The 17,915-nt window shown below is 40.4% G+C and overlaps 1 protein-coding gene across 1 annotated transcript in view; it reads right to left on the bottom strand.

Moving 5' to 3' along the window:
- Positions 1-804: 804 nt before the first annotated feature.
- LOC311268988 (uncharacterized protein) overlaps positions 805-17,915 on the bottom strand; it is a gene marked incomplete at its 5' end in the record, with an annotated part of 21,760 nt that continues 4,649 nt past the window's right edge. The window contains 3 exons of the mRNA XM_084372975.1: positions 805-989; positions 1,093-1,204; positions 2,889-2,915. Of these exons, the coding sequence (XP_084229101.1) occupies positions 1,096-1,204; positions 2,889-2,915 (136 nt within the window). The 3' untranslated portion in view covers positions 805-989; positions 1,093-1,095. The remainder of the gene's footprint in view (positions 990-1,092; positions 1,205-2,888; positions 2,916-17,915) is intronic.

The following is a 17,915-nucleotide window of genomic DNA, read 5'->3' as shown; positions in this document are numbered from 1 at the left end:
GTTTGCACGAACCTCCCACCTGTTTGTTCCTCTCTGCCCACCTGAGCACCACAATACCAGACTGACAAAGCTCTGAAGCTCTCCACCACAGAAACAAGATTCAGGCCATTAATAGGCTGTTTCACGTTTGGTATTAACATCCGTCCTTGTTGGGACCTCATCCACATATTGCAAACAGAGAGGCCTGTGAGGAAAACCAGAAGCCTCAAGGCCGTCTCAAACTAGCAGGACTGTAGAACAAAGGAACTGAGCCAACAGCCAAAAGTTGTCGCAACCAATATGACCTCCGGCAAAAAACGACCATGACGTCACTCAGGGCGTAAATGCCGCAGAGCCCCGATGCCTGGCGCATTTCCAAGGTAATGCGATGCTGTGAAGAAGCTCCGGCTTTTATTCAGGGTGTGTTTTTGTAAACGTTTGAATTTGCTTGGACCTCGGCTACAGCTCCTAACTCGCTGGACGAGATGGACTGATTTTATTTCCCTTTTAGTTAGAATATTCTTTGTTACTTTTTTTCCCGGATCCACAGAGAAACACTGCACAACCCAGTCGTTCCTCACCACCTCCACACAACTCAGACCATAAACACGTCAAGCTGACGTTACCTGAACCAGAGACAATAAATGCTAAAATGCTACAAGCTAAACCTCGGCCATGATTGGCTGACTGGACGTATGTTCAAAAAACAGTGAGTTGACAGTAGAGGAAGTGAACTGATCAAGTCAAGGTGATTAAGCGCTCTAGTTTTAGCTTCAGGATGATTTGTGAATGTGATTCATGAGGCTCCATAATTGAAAAAACGCCTACATCTTTACAGTTTTTAAACATGTTTTCGGTTTCATCACAGAGTCAATGAACATTTTAACTCATCGTAGAGGACAGTTATGATCATCATTGACAATAAAGTAAATTGATATGACGTCTGAAGGTGGAGCTCAGTGCCAGCTCCTCGTCCTGGACGGTTGTTTCTGGTCGAGCTGGAAGAAACACTGAAACATGTAGAGATCAGAGTCATCAGCTCATGGAGACTTACCTCAGCTTGTACAGAGCATGCAGATGTGTATGTGAGGATGATGATGGTGGACGTCTCACCTGTTAGACACAGCGGGTCCTGAAGGACAGGTATTTGTAGGTGTGTGGACAGGGGTCTCCTCCCATCACTGCATTGGTTGCATGGACGTAACACACTGTCTTATTGTTACACCTGAAGGAGAAGACTGATGCTGTTATTCTGCAGCATTTTCCTTCCACAACCAAAGATTTTAACGATCTTTGTCAACATAAATACAGCAGGGTCCAACAGCCTGACAACATTAGTTGAAATACTAAATAATCGTCCATGAATGTTTTTGGGGTCTCCTCCTTTTGCTGTCCTGACAGCATGCAGACAAGCTAGCATGGACTCCACAAGTTAGATCATGCTGAGTCAGCAGGTTTTACACTGACAGTCTTCCACAGAGCCTCTTGAATGGATTCATCAGAATCAATTTCAGACCTCCACTGTGAAATTCTGGTATTTCTTAGCCCACCTCAAGCGTTTGGCCTCGTTTCCTCTCCTGAGAAGTTGTTTAGAAACTACCACTGTCGAGCTTGTCTGCTACAGACAGCAAGCATGCTAACGCCTTTAGCTTCGCAGCTACAGTGAAGATTTCAGCTAAATAAACGTCTTTTCAGATCAGTTTGTGATCTCAGGGCTTCTGCAGACTGTGATTACAGCAGACCAGCTGAATGGAGACATCTGATGTTTTTTTGGCTGTTTTTCCGTTTTAAAACAAGGATGGCACCACCATCCCCTCCCCCGCAGGATGTGAAAGGTGCCAAATAATCATATAATGTGAATGTGATATGACACGTTTGGTACAAATGTCCACTGTACTGTGCTTTGCAGGAACAATAACTGCTAACATTATATCTTGGCGACAGGGCTGCAGATGTTTGACCTGTAAAAAGAGTAAATTCAGTTAGTGATGTCTTACCGATTGCCCAGGGTCTTAGTGACGTCATGCCTGCAGTTAGTGTCTTGTACTCCCCCGTACAGCCTGGAGCACAGTTCAGTGTAGCTAGAATATCTTACTTACCCACCTTTGTTATGTCAACTAACAGCAGTAACCCTTCTCATGGTTGGAAACATGTGTTTCTGAAGAAAACATAAGTGATGAAAATAAAAACTAGAAAACACATTTAAGGTTTAATTAACTGACTTGGGGGCGCAAAGCATGAAGCATAAAGCTAGCAAAGAAGCTATGTTATGAGTTATGACGCTCAAGTCTCCAGTGTAATTAAGGATACATTTGGGAGATATTTGATCATTCAGGGATCTCTGCTTTTAGTAAATTTGAAGTTGAGAAACATTTACAGCCCAAATACAGACAAACCCAGCTCTTTTACAAACTTATTTCTAGCACTTGCCTTCCCAGGACAGTTTATGATTGCAGGGGACTGGAGCTGTACACTGGACCCGGTGAGGACAGATCCACAGGTGCTGACCAAACTCATAATAGAAGTAGACCAACTGTTCACAATTGTACTAGCAGCCAGTAGCAGCTAAAGTATAGGACTTAGTCACTACATTTACATTAAGAAAGAAGTAAGTTTCTTATATAATAAGATTTTTGCTGATTCCACTAAATTCCTCTATGACGAGATATTCAGATGATTCTCAGAGAGTCAAAAGTCATAACCGCCTGTCTGTAGAGCAATAACACAACATGTTGGTCTTTTTCCTAAAGTTGGTCCTTCGGTATCACAGAGTGAGTGTGTGTCGGGGTGAAATGCTTTTCTTCTTTTTTTTTCCTTTTGTGTGTTTTCAAACAAAAACTTTAGGTTTGCCTCGTGGCGACGTCAGACGTCAGTAACGTAAACACAAATGTGACTCATGTTGTTCTTACCTGAAGCTACGAGTCCGACGGCCAGCACTGAAACACACAGAGACATTGTATTATGAGCTTTAACGCAATTTAATAACACGTTTAACGAATGTGACGCTTATTCAACAGTCCTATAACTACACACTCAGATCAACACACAGGTCAAAGAAAAAATGGTTCAACATAGATAACACAGATTCGATTATTGTCGGGAAATTCACTTTGTCTCCGTCTCTTGTCATCGTTTTAATACAACCTTAAAATTAAGCTTGACAAAAGATTAGTCGATTCATTGATAACTTAAGTGTCTCAGTCATTTATGAAGCAAAAATGTCCCTTATAATGTCCCCGGAGCTCTGGGACATTTTCTGTTGTTGCTGACATTTTTAGATGTTAAACAATTGATTGAATAATGATGAAACTCATCAGCAGATTCATTAATGACAAATAATTGTCAATTGCAGCTCTGAAAGAAAAACTGTTGAACACAAATGTTGAAATCCTTAAATTCAGTTGAGATCTGTGGTAACACTTGAACCAAACTTCATGAAAATAGTTTTAAAAATAAGAACTCTGGTTCTAGATCATTGAGCCTGATGTGAGCACATCAGTGAAGTCCTAAAAACACTAATATCTTAAATGGAGTTCTGAATGTAAAGTTCTAACCAAAGATACAAGTTTCCGTCCTGTTTTTAATATTTCATTCGGTAACACTTAATTTTACAGGACAAATGTCATAGTTAGCATGTGGCAGACCAAGTAACATATTTGAAATTATGAACAAATGACCACAACAAAGACTCTCAAAGTGTGGGGGCAGAGCGGGGTGAATCCTCTGCCTGAAGATATTAACTTTAAAAAGTAAATAATGGTGTTTACTGATCCAATAGACTGTAAAATATACCAACTTAAAACCTCTCAACTCTTGGCTTTCTCCTTAAAGGAGCCGTGTACAGGTGCATCTCAAACAATTTGAATATCATGGAAAATGTGATGTGAAGAAGTGAAATATTTCAAGCCTTTGTTTTTGTTATCATTTTGATGATTACAGCTCATGAAAATCAAAAACCCAGTATCTCAGAATATTATGATATTACAAAAGACCAATCAACAAAAGGATTTATAATTCAGGAATGTCGACTTTCTGTTTAAAAAAAAAATCTCATTCTATGACACAAGTTCAATACAACAAGTCACATTCAACACAAAGTCTTTCTATCATGTTGGGTGAAAGTCAATCAATTTCATAACTTTGAATTCATTCTATAATATTAGGTTCTATTAAATTTGGGCTTCAGTCATTAATTATCTCAGTAATGGAGTATTCCCCTGATTATTCAGGCAATTCATTGAGTGATCAGATAAGAAATATTGGCTGCTCAACTTTTTTTTTCATTAAATTACTTTTGCTTTATTCAAGAGCAATAATATTACACAAAAGGGAAAACATGATAATAACATGAGTGAATCATTGACTGCTGAAAACTCATCTCACTGAGACACGATTCATCGCCACCGCATTGATTTACATTCTTAACTGGCCATTACAGAAAGCTATAACTAATGCGTTATCTATCAGCCCTGATCTGAATGAGCTTCACATTGAATTTATTAGTAATAAACATTCTCGTTTGGAATAATCTGTGTACTTCTAATGCTTAAAGTTGCTGTTAAATTAATAATTGTGGTTGAAGTAGCCTTTTGTTAAATTTTGTAATTCTGGTGCTCACTTGCGGCGTTTTTAGGATTTCAAAATGCAAAAGAAAATTATTCTTTGTCACAAAACTTGGAAGTGTTTTAATACAAAATGAGGCTAATCTTGCTAGTCAAATTAAAAAGGCTTTTCCCCTGGGTGTGATTGATGTACTGCCGGTTAATGTGTGTTTTGTGGAAGTTGAAATTCAGGTATGAGGGCAGTTGACTGCCAACACTGTTGGGGTCGTACTCCCAGGACTCCATATACTTAGAAAATGTGGTGCAATCTGGCTGAAGGTACTAATTTTTCTCTAACGAACACACTGAAATGCATTAAGACACCTTTGCAAACAGAGTTTCATATTGTGGAGGTTGGATTAATTGGCTTAAGACTGCTGATATAAAGGTCAAGGGTCAACGCCTGCAGATCATGCATATTTAATAATAAAAGCTCCGTTAATCTGGGTGTTTGACTTGTGTGCAGAGTTTGAGATCATGAAGAAAAGTCGGTAAACTGGCCTCAAATACAAAAACATGTCTAGGATTTGTGGCTGTAGATTGAAAAGTAATGCTTTAATTCAGGCATTGATCTTATCCAACATCCAGCAGTTTGTGTATTTGTAAGAGGTGGTCAAAAGGAAAATTTAACGAAAAGGTAAATTAAGTAAATATCTTAATATGTCAACATGAAAGAAGTATATCCCCCAGAGGACCACAGTGTGGACTGTCGCTGTAGAAGGTCCATTCACCTTGGAGCAGAGCCATTGAACCTCCACCTGCCTGTGGTATCCTGGAAATATCTCCATACTGATCTCATATTACTGAAAAAGCAGCTTGATCAGTTTTTCTTTCCTGGAATAAATAGTTTGCTACTTATTTCCCTCTGTACTGCTGTGTTACCTGTGAATTTCTCCCAAAGAGGATCAATAAAGGAACATTTTATGTTATGTAAATCCTGGAGCACCCACTTGTGGACAAAGACGAGACTTCATCACAGCCCCGGCTACAGCTGAGCTGCCTTACTACAGTCAGGAGGAAAATACACACAAGAAAGCTTCAAGTCCGGCTTCTGACCCTCGAAATATTAAGTATGAATGAATATTTGAGCAAATCTACTAAAACTAACTAATTGTGTGCTGAATCTGAATAAATGAATCACATTTTCCATGATATTGTAATTGTTTGAGATGCACCTGTACACGGCTCCTTTAAGGAGAAAGCCAAGAGTTGGGAGGTTTAAAGTTGGTATATTTTACAGTCTATTGGATCAGTAAACACCGTTGTTTACTTTTTAAAGTTAATATCTTCAGGCAGAGGATTCACCCAGCTCCGCCCCCACACTTTGTAAAGTGTTCTCACTCAAACAGTCCGTACAGTATATAAATCGATCGAAAGCTTGCTGCTGTCTGACCAGCTGAGAACCTCGGCGAACACCATGACGAGCACCACAGCGAGCTGCCTGCAGAGCTGCTGACATGGTGTCACTCAAGCTCACTCTGCTGGCCTGTGAGTACTCTGACTTGTTCACCTGCAGCATTTACTGGACATGTGTCTGCAGAAATTACTGCATATTTCTGTTTCTTTCAAATTAACAGTAAGACTTCATAAAAATAGTTTTAAAAATCATTATTCTGGTTCCAGATAATTAAGCCTGAAGAGAGCACATCAGCAAAGTCCTAAAATCACTGATTTCTTAAATGGAGTTCTGAATGTAAAGTCAGATTAGAGTTTCCCTCCTGTTCTTAAATAATCGTTTTAATAACAATATTATTTTTTCCATTTAGCAGTTAATAAATTGCTGGAAAATTGCTTAGGTTTCTGCTGAGCTTCTGAAGATCACGACATTTTAACTGTTAGACAGAAAGTAGTGAGAACTTTCCTGGAAATGTATAAAAGAAGTCACCAGATATTCATTAGATTCATTCATTATATTCATTACCTGCTTATTAGAAAAAAGTATTGTTATTAAATCATGTTAGGGTCATTTTCAATACATTTTGAGGTTATTGTTGTGGTCATTTGTTCATAATTTCAAATATGTTACTTGGTCTGCCACCTGCTAACTATGACCTTTGTCCTGTAAAATTAAGTGTTACCGAATGAAATATTAAAAACAGGACGGAAACTTGTATCTTTGGTTAGAACTTTACATTCAGAACTCCATTTAAGAAATTAGTGTTTTAGGACTTCACTGATGTGCTCACATCAGGCTCAATGATCTAGAACCAGAGTTCTTATTTTTAAAACTATTTTCATGAAGTTTGGTTCAAGTGTTACCACAGATCTCAACTGAATTTAAGGATTTCAACATTTGTGTTCAACAGTTTTTCTTTCAGAGCTGCAATTGACAATTATTTGTCATTAATGAATCTGCTGATGAGTTTCATCATTATTCAATCAATTGTTTAACATCTAAAAATGTCAGCAACAACAGAAAATGTCCCAGAGCTCCGGGGACATTATAAGGGACATTTTTGCTTCATAAATGACTGAGACACTTAAGTTATCAATGAATCGACTAATCTTTTGTCAAGCTTAATTTTAAGGTTGTATTAAAACGATGACAAGAGACGGAGACAAAGTGAATTTCCCGACAATAATCGAATCTGTGTTATCTATGTTGAACCATTTTTTCTTTGACCTGTGTGTTGATCTGAGTGTGTAGTTATAGGACTGTTGAATAAGCGTCACATTCGTTAAACGTGTTATTAAATTGCGTTAAAGCTCATAATACAATGTCTCTGTGTGTTTCAGTGCTGGCCGTCGGACTCGTAGCTTCAGGTAAGAACAACATGAGTCACATTTGTGTTTACGTTACTGACGTCTGACGTCGCCACGAGGCAAACCTAAAGTTTTTGTTTGAAAACACACAAAAGGAAAAAAAAAGAAGAAAAGCATTTCACCCCGACACACACTCACTCTGTGATACCGAAGGACCAACTATAGGAAAAAGACCAACATGTTGTGTTATTGCTCTACAGACAGGCGGTTATGACTTTTGACTCTCTGAGAATCATCTGAATATCTTGTCATAGAGGAATTTAGTGGAATCAGCAAAAATCTTATTACATAAGAAACTTACTTCTTTCTTAATGTAAATGTAGTGACTAAGTCCTGTACTTTAGCTGCTACTGGCTGCTAGTAAAATTGTGAACATTGTTCTACTTCTATTATGAGTTTGGTCAGCACCTGTAGATCTGTCCTCACCGGGTCCAGTGTACAGCTCCAGTCCCCTGAAATTATAAACTGTCCTGGGAAGGCAAGTGCTAGAAATAAGTTTGTAAAAGAGCTGGGTTTGTCTGTATTTGGGCTGTAAGTGTTTATCAACTTCAAATTTACTAAAAGCAGAGATCCCTGAATGATCAAATATCTCCCAAATGTATCCTTAATTACACTGGAGACTTGAGCGTCATAACTCATAACATAGCTTCTTTGCTAGCTTTATGCTTCATGCTTTGCGCCCCCAAGTCAGTTAATTAAACCTAAAATGTGTTTTCTAGTTTTTATTTTCATCACTTATGTTTTCTTCAGAAACATATGTTTCCAACCATGAGAAGGGTTACTGCTGTTAGTTGACATAACAAAGGTGGGTAAGTAAGATATTCTAGCTACACTGAACTGTAGAGGAAGTATTTCAAGCTTTGGATTTACATTTACGAAATTGAAAAGTGTTTTCATCTGGTTCTGCTCAAGTATTTCCTGAATATCATTCAGCTGGTGTTGAGTAAAGTAAATACATATTGTTTAAAAAGTAAACAATATCATTCAGCTGGGGTCCGTTTCACAAAGCAGGTTTAGTGAAAACTCTGAGTCTGTTAACCCAGAAATGAGGGAAACTCTGAGTTTTCCGTTTCACAAAGGGAGGTAACTCAAACCAGAGAAGGAGGGGTAACTCCAGCCTGTTTCACAGAGAGAGAGGTAACTTAAGCTCTCGGTCAGTTACCATGGTAACATACTCTATGAACCTAACCTGGTCGGGACCAGGTTTTTCTCAACAAACCTCGAGTTTCTCTCTGTCTCCGCCTCTTTCAGCCACACACGGTATTTGATTTCCTCATTCATTCAGTCAGCAGGCGAGTTTTGGCGTAATATAGTTCTGCCGTCTGTTTTTTGAGAAAATCATTGCAAAAATCAGTCAGTCGGCGACATTAAAAGTTATATTAGGTGGCGACTATTTTCAGTACCATGGCATGTCCTTTTGATAATGATCCCGTGGATGAAGGTGCAGCATTACTGCGCAGAGAATTAAATATTCGTCGGGAGATGATCATCAGACCACTATATTTCAATATTTTGAACGGTACCGTTTCACCTCACAGTCCATCATTTACATACACAACCTAATCCGTCCTTACATTTCCAACATTACCAACCGAAGTCATGCTCTCACATCCCAGCAGATATTGGCCGCGTTTCCCAGATTCGATCGTTCTTAAGGACTTAAGAAGGCTCTTAAGAAGGGTTCGGCTAAGAAGGAGCGCTAAGATACGGGTGTTTCCCAGATGCGTTCTTAACTGCCTTCTTAGGAGAACCTTAAGATCAAGCCAAAGAAGCTTCTTAAGAAGCTCTTAGTGGGAGCTGTCCACCGCGCTGCTGCTGTGCTGAATCAATCGATGCCAGGCAAATCGATCACCCACCTCTTTATCAGCACATAAGTGTGTGTGTGTGTGTGTGTGTGTGTGTGTGTGTGTGTGTGTGTGTGTGCGCGCTGTCATACCGGGCTGTCCAGGCAAAGAGATCCAACGGCCGGATCTCCGCACGGGGCAGCCGGTACTTTGCCTGGACAGCCCGGTCTGACAGCACGTCCAGTGGGGAGAAGTGCTGACGCACGTATGCATTTATGTAAACCGTCTGGCTTCACGCACGGCGACGCTGTTGGTTCGCAGGGAGAATGTGCTGTATTGCAGCCGTGGTTTCTCACACGCGCGGACTTTGGCAACGCAGAGTAGCAGGTGATATCTTGATATCTGTGAAATGCCACAGGGTTGTTTTTTTATGTGTAGTACTATAAACTCATATATGCAGATGTTGCGGAAAACTTAAACGTGTAATTCAATAAAAAGGTTTTTTTTCATATACCATTTTCTTATTTTTTTTTCTTGCGCCAGTGGCCCGCAGCTATGAGCGCATTTCAACATTGAGCATTGTTTTATTATTTCGCAAAGTGGAGGATGTAAATTTCCCTGACGCGCTTGATCACTGAGCATTCGGTCGCTAAGAAGGCTGTTAAGAGTGGGTCAGCTCGATCTTACATTTCCTTCTTAGCGAAAGATCTTCTTAAGCTAAGAGCGACTCTGGGAAACACATCCTTCTTTCACAGCGTTCTTAAGAGCGCTCCTAAGAAGATCTTAGCACTTAAGAGCTTCTTAACGAATCTGGGAAACGCAGCCATTGTGTGTTGCGCTGCGTTTTTTTGCAAATGGGAGTTTTTTATACAACGTCGGAGATGCAGAGCACTTTACAAAAGTAAAAAAAAGTCATGAAAGGGAAATAAATATTTTTATGAATAGGCTTAAAATATATAGATAGTTCGAGGCATATTACATTTTATAAAAGCACTTGTGTCTTGGGGGGTGAGCTCAGAGGATGAGCTCAGCCACTGGCCTTCCTAAACTCTGGCTCAGGCCCAGCTCCTCTGCCTCTGTTAGAGGTGGCGGTGCTGGGCCACCACCCGTTTTACAGGCATCTGCTTTCTTTCCGTTGGCCGAGTAGAAGTCTGTGTTAGTTTAAATAGGCTTAATTATTTAACAGAACATGATATAGATGAGAAGACATTTATGTGTGTGAAAACAGCATTATGTTGGGGATAAAACAACTGTACAGTCAAACAGCCACTTTAAATTTACTGTACAATGTAAAACATGATCAAAATGAGGTCCCCCCATGAGATTATGCTGAGGTCTAGCCTGTTTGAACAATGTTTTTATGTTTCATCTTAAGCTGCTTACACTTCCTTCTAAAAACGTGCTCAAACTCACCGTATGGGCGCATTAATAAAAAAAAACGTAGCCCTCCTCTTCCTCGTTGCCATGGTGACTCGTCGAATCGGGGCTCCATTGATGCTGTCTTTTTATACCTGTGGTGCACGCGCTTAACTCCAGGTGAAACTACTCCGAGTTGATCAAACTAACTCAAATCAGCTGTTCTGGAAACGAAAACTCAGAGTTTCTATCTCAGAGTAGATCAACTCAGAGTTCAAGGTTAGACTCAGAGTTTGTTGAACCTGCTTTGTGAAACGGACCCCTGGTGTTGAGTGAGGTAAATACATATTTTTAAAAAGTAACCACCATAACAATGTCACTGATCTCGATGCTGCTGTTCAACACGAGGGAGAAAAATCTACTGGCAGTGGGAGACGAGTCAATCGTCTAATTTAGTGAGTTTACCCAAATATAAAAAACCTGCGTACCTGCAGTAATTTTGGTGTAAAAATGGGAATACGTTTTGAAATGCCTCACCACTTTCTGCAGTGATTGCAAAACTTCAATTTTTAGGGAAGTACCAGAGATTTCAGAAGATCTTTCCAGGTATCCCATGAATACAAAAGAGCCAGATCATTAAATGAACTGGAATAGAGGAAACATTTGATGAATATTGCTGTTTGTCCTTCTAAATGCATTGTGCTATGATGTTGCTTCAGACTCATGGTCAGAAGACCTGGAAGACAGAGGCATCGGAGAATCTAAGAGTGGAGTTTCAGAAAAGGACAAAGATGACCGCTCACCAAGTGAAGAAAGCGACAGGCGTGACAGGTCAGACAACATTTAAGGACACAGATAGTGTCTCCCTTTTGTCTCTTCATTTTCTTTCTGTCTCACTGTCCTTCGGTCAACATCCACGTCTGCACATTTGGTGTACTAATTCCACAATGGAGCAGCTTTTAGTTAATGCCTGTTTCCACCAAAGACATCTGAAAGAGCTATGGTGTTGCTTTCTCATTGCTTCCCGTCTCTTTATGCAGTCACAACCTCAAAAGGAGCACTGACTTCCTCCTTTCAGCTGCAGAGGTCATTGCCACATAGAGTTGTGTAGGGATGACATGTTTTGTATCTAACTGAAGTCATCATCGTCCTGGTTCCCTCTGTGGGATTATTGAATTGGATTTTGGATTATTGCAGAAAATAATCTGTGTGTCAATCACAGGTTTATGATACTTCCAGGTTCTGTTCAGCAGATAATCTCTACAGATGAACTCCACTCTGTGATGTTTGAAGCGTAAATTAAATGTGTAGCAGTAAAAAGCTAATGTTAGGCTACAAACAGACGACATCACGGTCACATGACTTAAACGTCACCACCACTAAGTGTCTTACTACACAATTACTGTACAGGTTTTCTATAAACTGATCAATGTACAAGTTGTAAAGTCAGACGTAGGATAGTTTGTAACTACAGTTAACCTGTAAAGACGGACTAGTGAGAAGATGAGTCTCCGTGTTCGCTGTGAGGACGTTTAATGTCCCCGAAAACCTCTGTAGTCTCATTTAGACACTTGTTGGCAACTGCTAACCGTTTTTAACACATAGCAGAGCTTTATAATTAAACTGTGGACATTTAATGATGAATTTTTATCTGTAAATATGTTCAGCCTGTGGTAACCACGCACCTTATTTCACACATTTAACTAAAAACACATTCAACAAACTCACAGACTTTGTGGTAAGGTAACAGGAAGTGCTAACATGCTAACCGATTCACAGGTTATATGAGTCCGTACTACAACCACTCTATACGAGGTGGATACACGAAAAAAATGTCTGAAAAGTATACAGGACCGAGTCCACGGAGTGATTCAAACACCAATACAAGGATTTTTAAATCTATTAACTAGCGTTGAGCTAACTCTTGAGTGTGGATAGCTCCGATATGTTTATCAAAGAAGTGTAAGTAATTCATGAAGTTGGATTATTGGACTGACTACTGTTATGAATCTAAACATGGCCATGAAACTGCTTCATGATCTTGACGAATAACTGATCCTCTGTCTCCCATTCTAGACTGGGAAAAACACCACACGTCATAAAACCCTCACCAGTGGTAAAAAGACGACATCATATCCCAACAAGATGTGGTAAAACACCAAGATGTCGTAAAATACGAGGTCATGCCAAAGGAAAAGCTCTAACCAAAACAAGATGTGGTAAAACACCAAGATGTCGTAAAATACGAGGTCATGCCAAAGGAAAAGCTCTAACCAAAACAAGATGTGGTAAAACACCAAGATGTCGTAAAATACGAGGTCATGCCAAAGGAAAAGCTCTAACCAAAACAAGATGTGGTAAAACACCAAGATGTCGTAAAATACGAGGTCATGCCAAAGGAAAAGCTCTAACCAAAACAAGATGTGGTAAAACACCAAGATGTCGTAAAATACGAGGTCATGCCAAAGGAAAAGCTCTAACCAAAACAAGATGTGGTAAAACACCAAGATGTCGTAAAATACGAGGTCATGCCAAAGGAAAAGCTCTTACGAAAACAAGATGTGGTAAAACACCAAGATGTCGTAAAATACGAGGTCATGCCAAAGGAAAAGCTCTAACCAAAACAAGATGTGGTAAAACACCAAGATGTCGTAAAATACGAGGTCATGCCAAAGGAAAAGCTCTAACCAAAACAAGATGTGGTAAAACACCAAGATGTCGTAAAATACGAGGTCATGCCAAAGGAAAAGCTCTAACCAAAACAAGATGTGGTAAAACACCAAGATGTCGTAAAATACGAGGTCATGCCAAAGGAAAAGCTCTAACCAAAACAAGATGTGGTAAAACACCAAGATGTCGTAAAATACGAGGTCATGCCAAAGGAAAAGCTCTAACCAAAACAAGATGTGGTAAAACACCAAGATGTCGTAAAATACGAGGTCATGCCAAAGGAAAAGCTCTAACCAAAACAAGATGTGGTAAAACACCAAGATGTCGTAAAATACGAGGTCATGCCAAAGGAAAAGCTCTAACCAAAACAAGATGTGGTAAAACACCAAGATGTCGTAAAATACGAGGTCATGCCAAAGGAAAAGCTCTAACCAAAACAAGATGTGGTAAAACACCAAGATGTCGTAAAATACGAGGTCATGCCAAAGGAAAAGCTCTAACCAAAACAAGATGTGGTAAAACACCAAGATGTCGTAAAATACGAGGTCATGCCAAAGGAAAAGCTCTAACCAAAACAAGATGTGGTAAAACACCAAGATGTCGTAAAATACGAGGTCATGCCAAAGGAAAAGCTCTAACCAAAACAAGATGTGGTAAAACACCAAGATGTCGTAAAATACGAGGTCATGCCAAAGGAAAAGCTCTAACCAAAACAAGATGTGGTAAAACACCAAGATGTCGTAAAATACGAGGTCATGCCAAAGGAAAAGCTCTAACCAAAACAAGATGTGGTAAAACACCAAGATGTCGTAAAATACGAGGTCATGCCAAAGGAAAAGCTCTAACCAAAACAAGATGTGGTAAAACACCAAGATGTCGTAAAATACGAGGTCATGCCAAAGGAAAATCTCTAACCAAAACAAGATGTGGTAAAACACCAAGATGTCGTAAAATACGAGGTCATGCCAAAGGAAAATCTCTAACCAAAACAAGATGTGGTAAAACACCAAGATGTCGTAAAATACGAGGTCATGCCAAAGGAAAAGCTCTAACCAAAACAAGATGTGGTAAAACACCAAGATGTCGTAAAATACGAGTTTGTGTCAAAGGAAAAGCTCTAACCAAAACAAGATGTGGTAAAACACCAAGATGTCGTAAAAGACGAGTTTGTGTCAAAGGAAAAGCTCTAACCAAAACAAGATGTGGTAAAACACCAAGATATGGTAAAATCAAACCAGCACCTCCAGGAAAAAGGCCACCAACCGCTGTCATCGGCTGGAGGATCAACTGGAGGTGGACGATCTACGAGACACAATGGTTTATCTTCAGCTACGTACCAAGGTGTCCCTGGATCGGAAGATCAGCATTTCCATTAGGATTTCCCTTTTTCCGCAACCCGTTTCCTCCCCAGAACACACGTTCCTCCATGTTTCAGGGTGTGATCTGCGAAGGGAAAGTTGGGCAACTTCAATGCCGTGAGTCTCACACACATACATCATGTTTTCTTTCTCCGTGTCTGTCTTACGGCACATTCAGACCAAACGCAAGGCAAATTATTCACGGGTCTACATTACAAACAAGTCAACGAAAAGACGCAAACAGATTCAAGTTTGCTCTCATTTGCGTACGCTGAAAAAATTGAACTCAAGCAAGATTTTTCGCGTTACGCTGTGGTGCGAAAGCCTATCAGCGCTGACGTTCACACTGACACCATGACGTTAACGGTGCTGATGTCCATATGTTCTTGAAAAGCAATGGAGGAGAAGATAATAATCCCTAACCATGGCTGTTTGCAAAAACTCAGAGCTGTACGATACCAGGAAGTCAAACTACCTGGTAAGTCATGGAAATATGTCTCAGCAAAGCATAGCCCTGATCTACCCAGACTCAGGGATTCAGGAAACAAACATATTAAAATCTGGCTGATTTCAGGATCCTTTTGATCCATTTATTGTAGTCAGAAATATCTTTGTTTCGTTTAGACAGATTGATTCAGTCTACGTTTACTTGCTGGTCACAGTTATCGTTTATTGATTAGACTCTGCCACTCAGTGGAGACAGATGGACAGGCACTCTGCAGCTGATGAACTGGCCACCGGTCAGTCTCAGGTAAAGCTGGAAGGGTCATCAAGATGCTTGAATTCAAGCAGCAGGCTGCCGCGCGTGTAACACAAATAAAATGTAATAATCCTGCAATTAAGCTGGCTTCTGTAACGTGAAGTTGCGTTTGGTCTGAACTCACCATTAGTTTGATTCAATGCCACTCTTCTGTTTCTCTCTTAAGCTTTTGGGAAGACATTAAAGATAGAGTCAGCGGTCTACGGTCGTCAGAAAAAACACATGTGCTCCAGGCCGTACAGGGGAGTACAAAACACTAACTGCAGGCGTGACGTCACTAAGACCCTGGGCAATCGGTAAGACATCACTAACTGAATTAACTCTTTTTACAGGTCAAACATCTGCAGCCCTGTCGCCAAGATATAATGTTAGCAGTTATTGTTCCTGCAAAGCACAGTACAGTGGACATTTGTACCAAACGTGTCATATCACATTCACATTATATGATTATTTGGCAACTTTCACATCCTGCGGGGGAGGGGATGGTGGTGCCATCCTTGTTTTAAAACGGAAAAACAGCCAAAAAAACATCAGATGTCTCCATTCAGCTGGTCTGCTGTAATAACAGTCTGCAGAAGCCCTGAGATCACAAACTGATCTGAAAAGACGTTTATTTAGCTGAAATCTTCACTGTAGCTGCGAAGCTAAAGGCGTTAGCATGCTTGCTGTCTGTAGCAGACAAGCTCGACAGTGGTAGTTTCTAAACAACTTCTCAGGAGAGGAAACGAGGCCAAACGCTTGAGGTGGGCTAAGAAATACCAGAATTTCACAGTGGAGGTCTGAAATTGATTCTGATGAATCCATTCAAGAGGCTTTGTGGAAGACTGTCAGTGTAAAACCTGCTGACTCAGCATGATCTAACTTGTGGAGTCCATGCTAGCTTGTCTGCATGCTGTCAGGACAGCAAAAGGAGGAGACCCCAAAAACATTCATGGACGATTATTTAGTATTTCAACTAATGTTGTCAGGCTGTTGGACCCTGCTGTATTTATGTTGACAAAGATCGTTAAAATCTTTGGTTGTGGAAGGAAAATGCTGCAGAATAACAGCATCAGTCTTCTCCTTCAGGTGTAACAATAAGACAGAGTGTTACGTCCATGCAACCAATGCAGTGATGGGAGGAGACCCCTGTCCACACACCTACAAATACCTGTCCTTCAGGACCCGCTGTGTCTAACAGGTGAGACGTCCACCATCATCATCCTCACATTTACATCTGCATGTTCTGTACAAGCTGAGGTAAGTCTCCATGAGCTGATGACTCTGATCTCTACATGTTTCGGTATTTCTTCCAGCTCGACCAGAAACAACCGACCAGGACGAGGAGCTGGCACTGAGCTCCACCTTCAGACGTCATATCAATTTACTTTATTGTCAATGATGATCATAACTGTCCTCTACGATGAGTTAAAATGTTCATTGACTCTGTGATGAAACAGAAAACATGTTTAAAAACTGTAAAGATGTAGGCGTTTACTGCTGATATGTTATAATATCATATCATATCAAATAAAGCAGTGAATCTGTGAGCTGGAGTCATTTTTTCAATTATGGAGCCTCATGAATCACATTCACAAATCATCCTAAAGCTAAAACAGGAGCGCTTAATCTCCTTGACTTGATTAGTTCACTTCCTCTACTGTCAACTCACTGTTTTTTGAACATACGTCCAGTCAGCCAATCATGGCCGAGGTTTAGCTTGTAGCATGTTAAAGACACGTGTTATTAGTGACGTTACGATTCGTTCAATATGAACTAATCTTTTTTATGACTTGGGAGTAATGAGTCGTCTCAGTGAGTGATTCGTTCATTTTCATGCAGTACCTTCTCTCGCCACATGGCAGCTGCATAAGCTCATTCAGGAGGACAGGAAACCAAAATGATTCGTTCATGACTCACTCAACTGTGCGTCCGTCCTCAGGTCCTCGTTCATTTGTCACGTGACAGCCAGGACGCTCAGGCTGTGTGACGAGCAGTAAGCACAACCGTTCGTTCATAGGCCTACAGATCGTTCATACAGATCGTTTGTTCAGACGGACCAAGGTACGTTCTATCAGTCTGTTTTCTGGGAATTATTGACACAAGCAGAACCCATAAACGAGCCGCTTTTTCGTTTTTGGGCAAAAACGGCTCCTTTTCTTGTTTTTTGGTTCTCACTTACAAAACAAATTTACCACTCAATATTTTGTTTCCGTTGGTGGGCGGGTCCTCTGATTGGCTAGTGTGCTTCCTTGCCCTGTGCTCTTCAAAATAAAAGTTCTTCCGTTTGATGATGTCGACAAAAATATTGCTGTATTATAGACACTAGCAGACACAGAGGTCCCCAACACCCACAGTCAAGACTGACCCGGCTTCAAATAAAAATAATAGTGTTCATAATCATTTGAAAATGACAACGTATGAAGTTTTGATGACTTCAGTGCAGTTGATGTTTAGGCAGAAGGTGGCGCAGTTGAAGAAGAGTAGACCTCAGGGCTTTACGACTAACTAACTGTATCACGAAGGTGGTCATTGTCCAGCTCTGAGCTCTGTGCGCGTTCACATCAAAGGAGCTGCGATCGCGGGCTGCTGAGCGCTGAGGAACAGGAGTGATCACAACCAAATATGAAAAGAGATGAGGCTAGTTTTTTATTTCTGACAGCTG

Source organism: Pagrus pagrus (assembly GCF_965226575.1).
Source record: "Pagrus pagrus genome assembly, chromosome: 14".
In the NCBI taxonomy this organism is placed as follows: Eukaryota; Metazoa; Chordata; class Actinopteri; order Spariformes; family Sparidae; genus Pagrus; species Pagrus pagrus.
The sequence above is the reverse complement of the archived record's forward strand: the minus strand, read 5'-3'. Positions and strand labels throughout refer to the sequence as shown.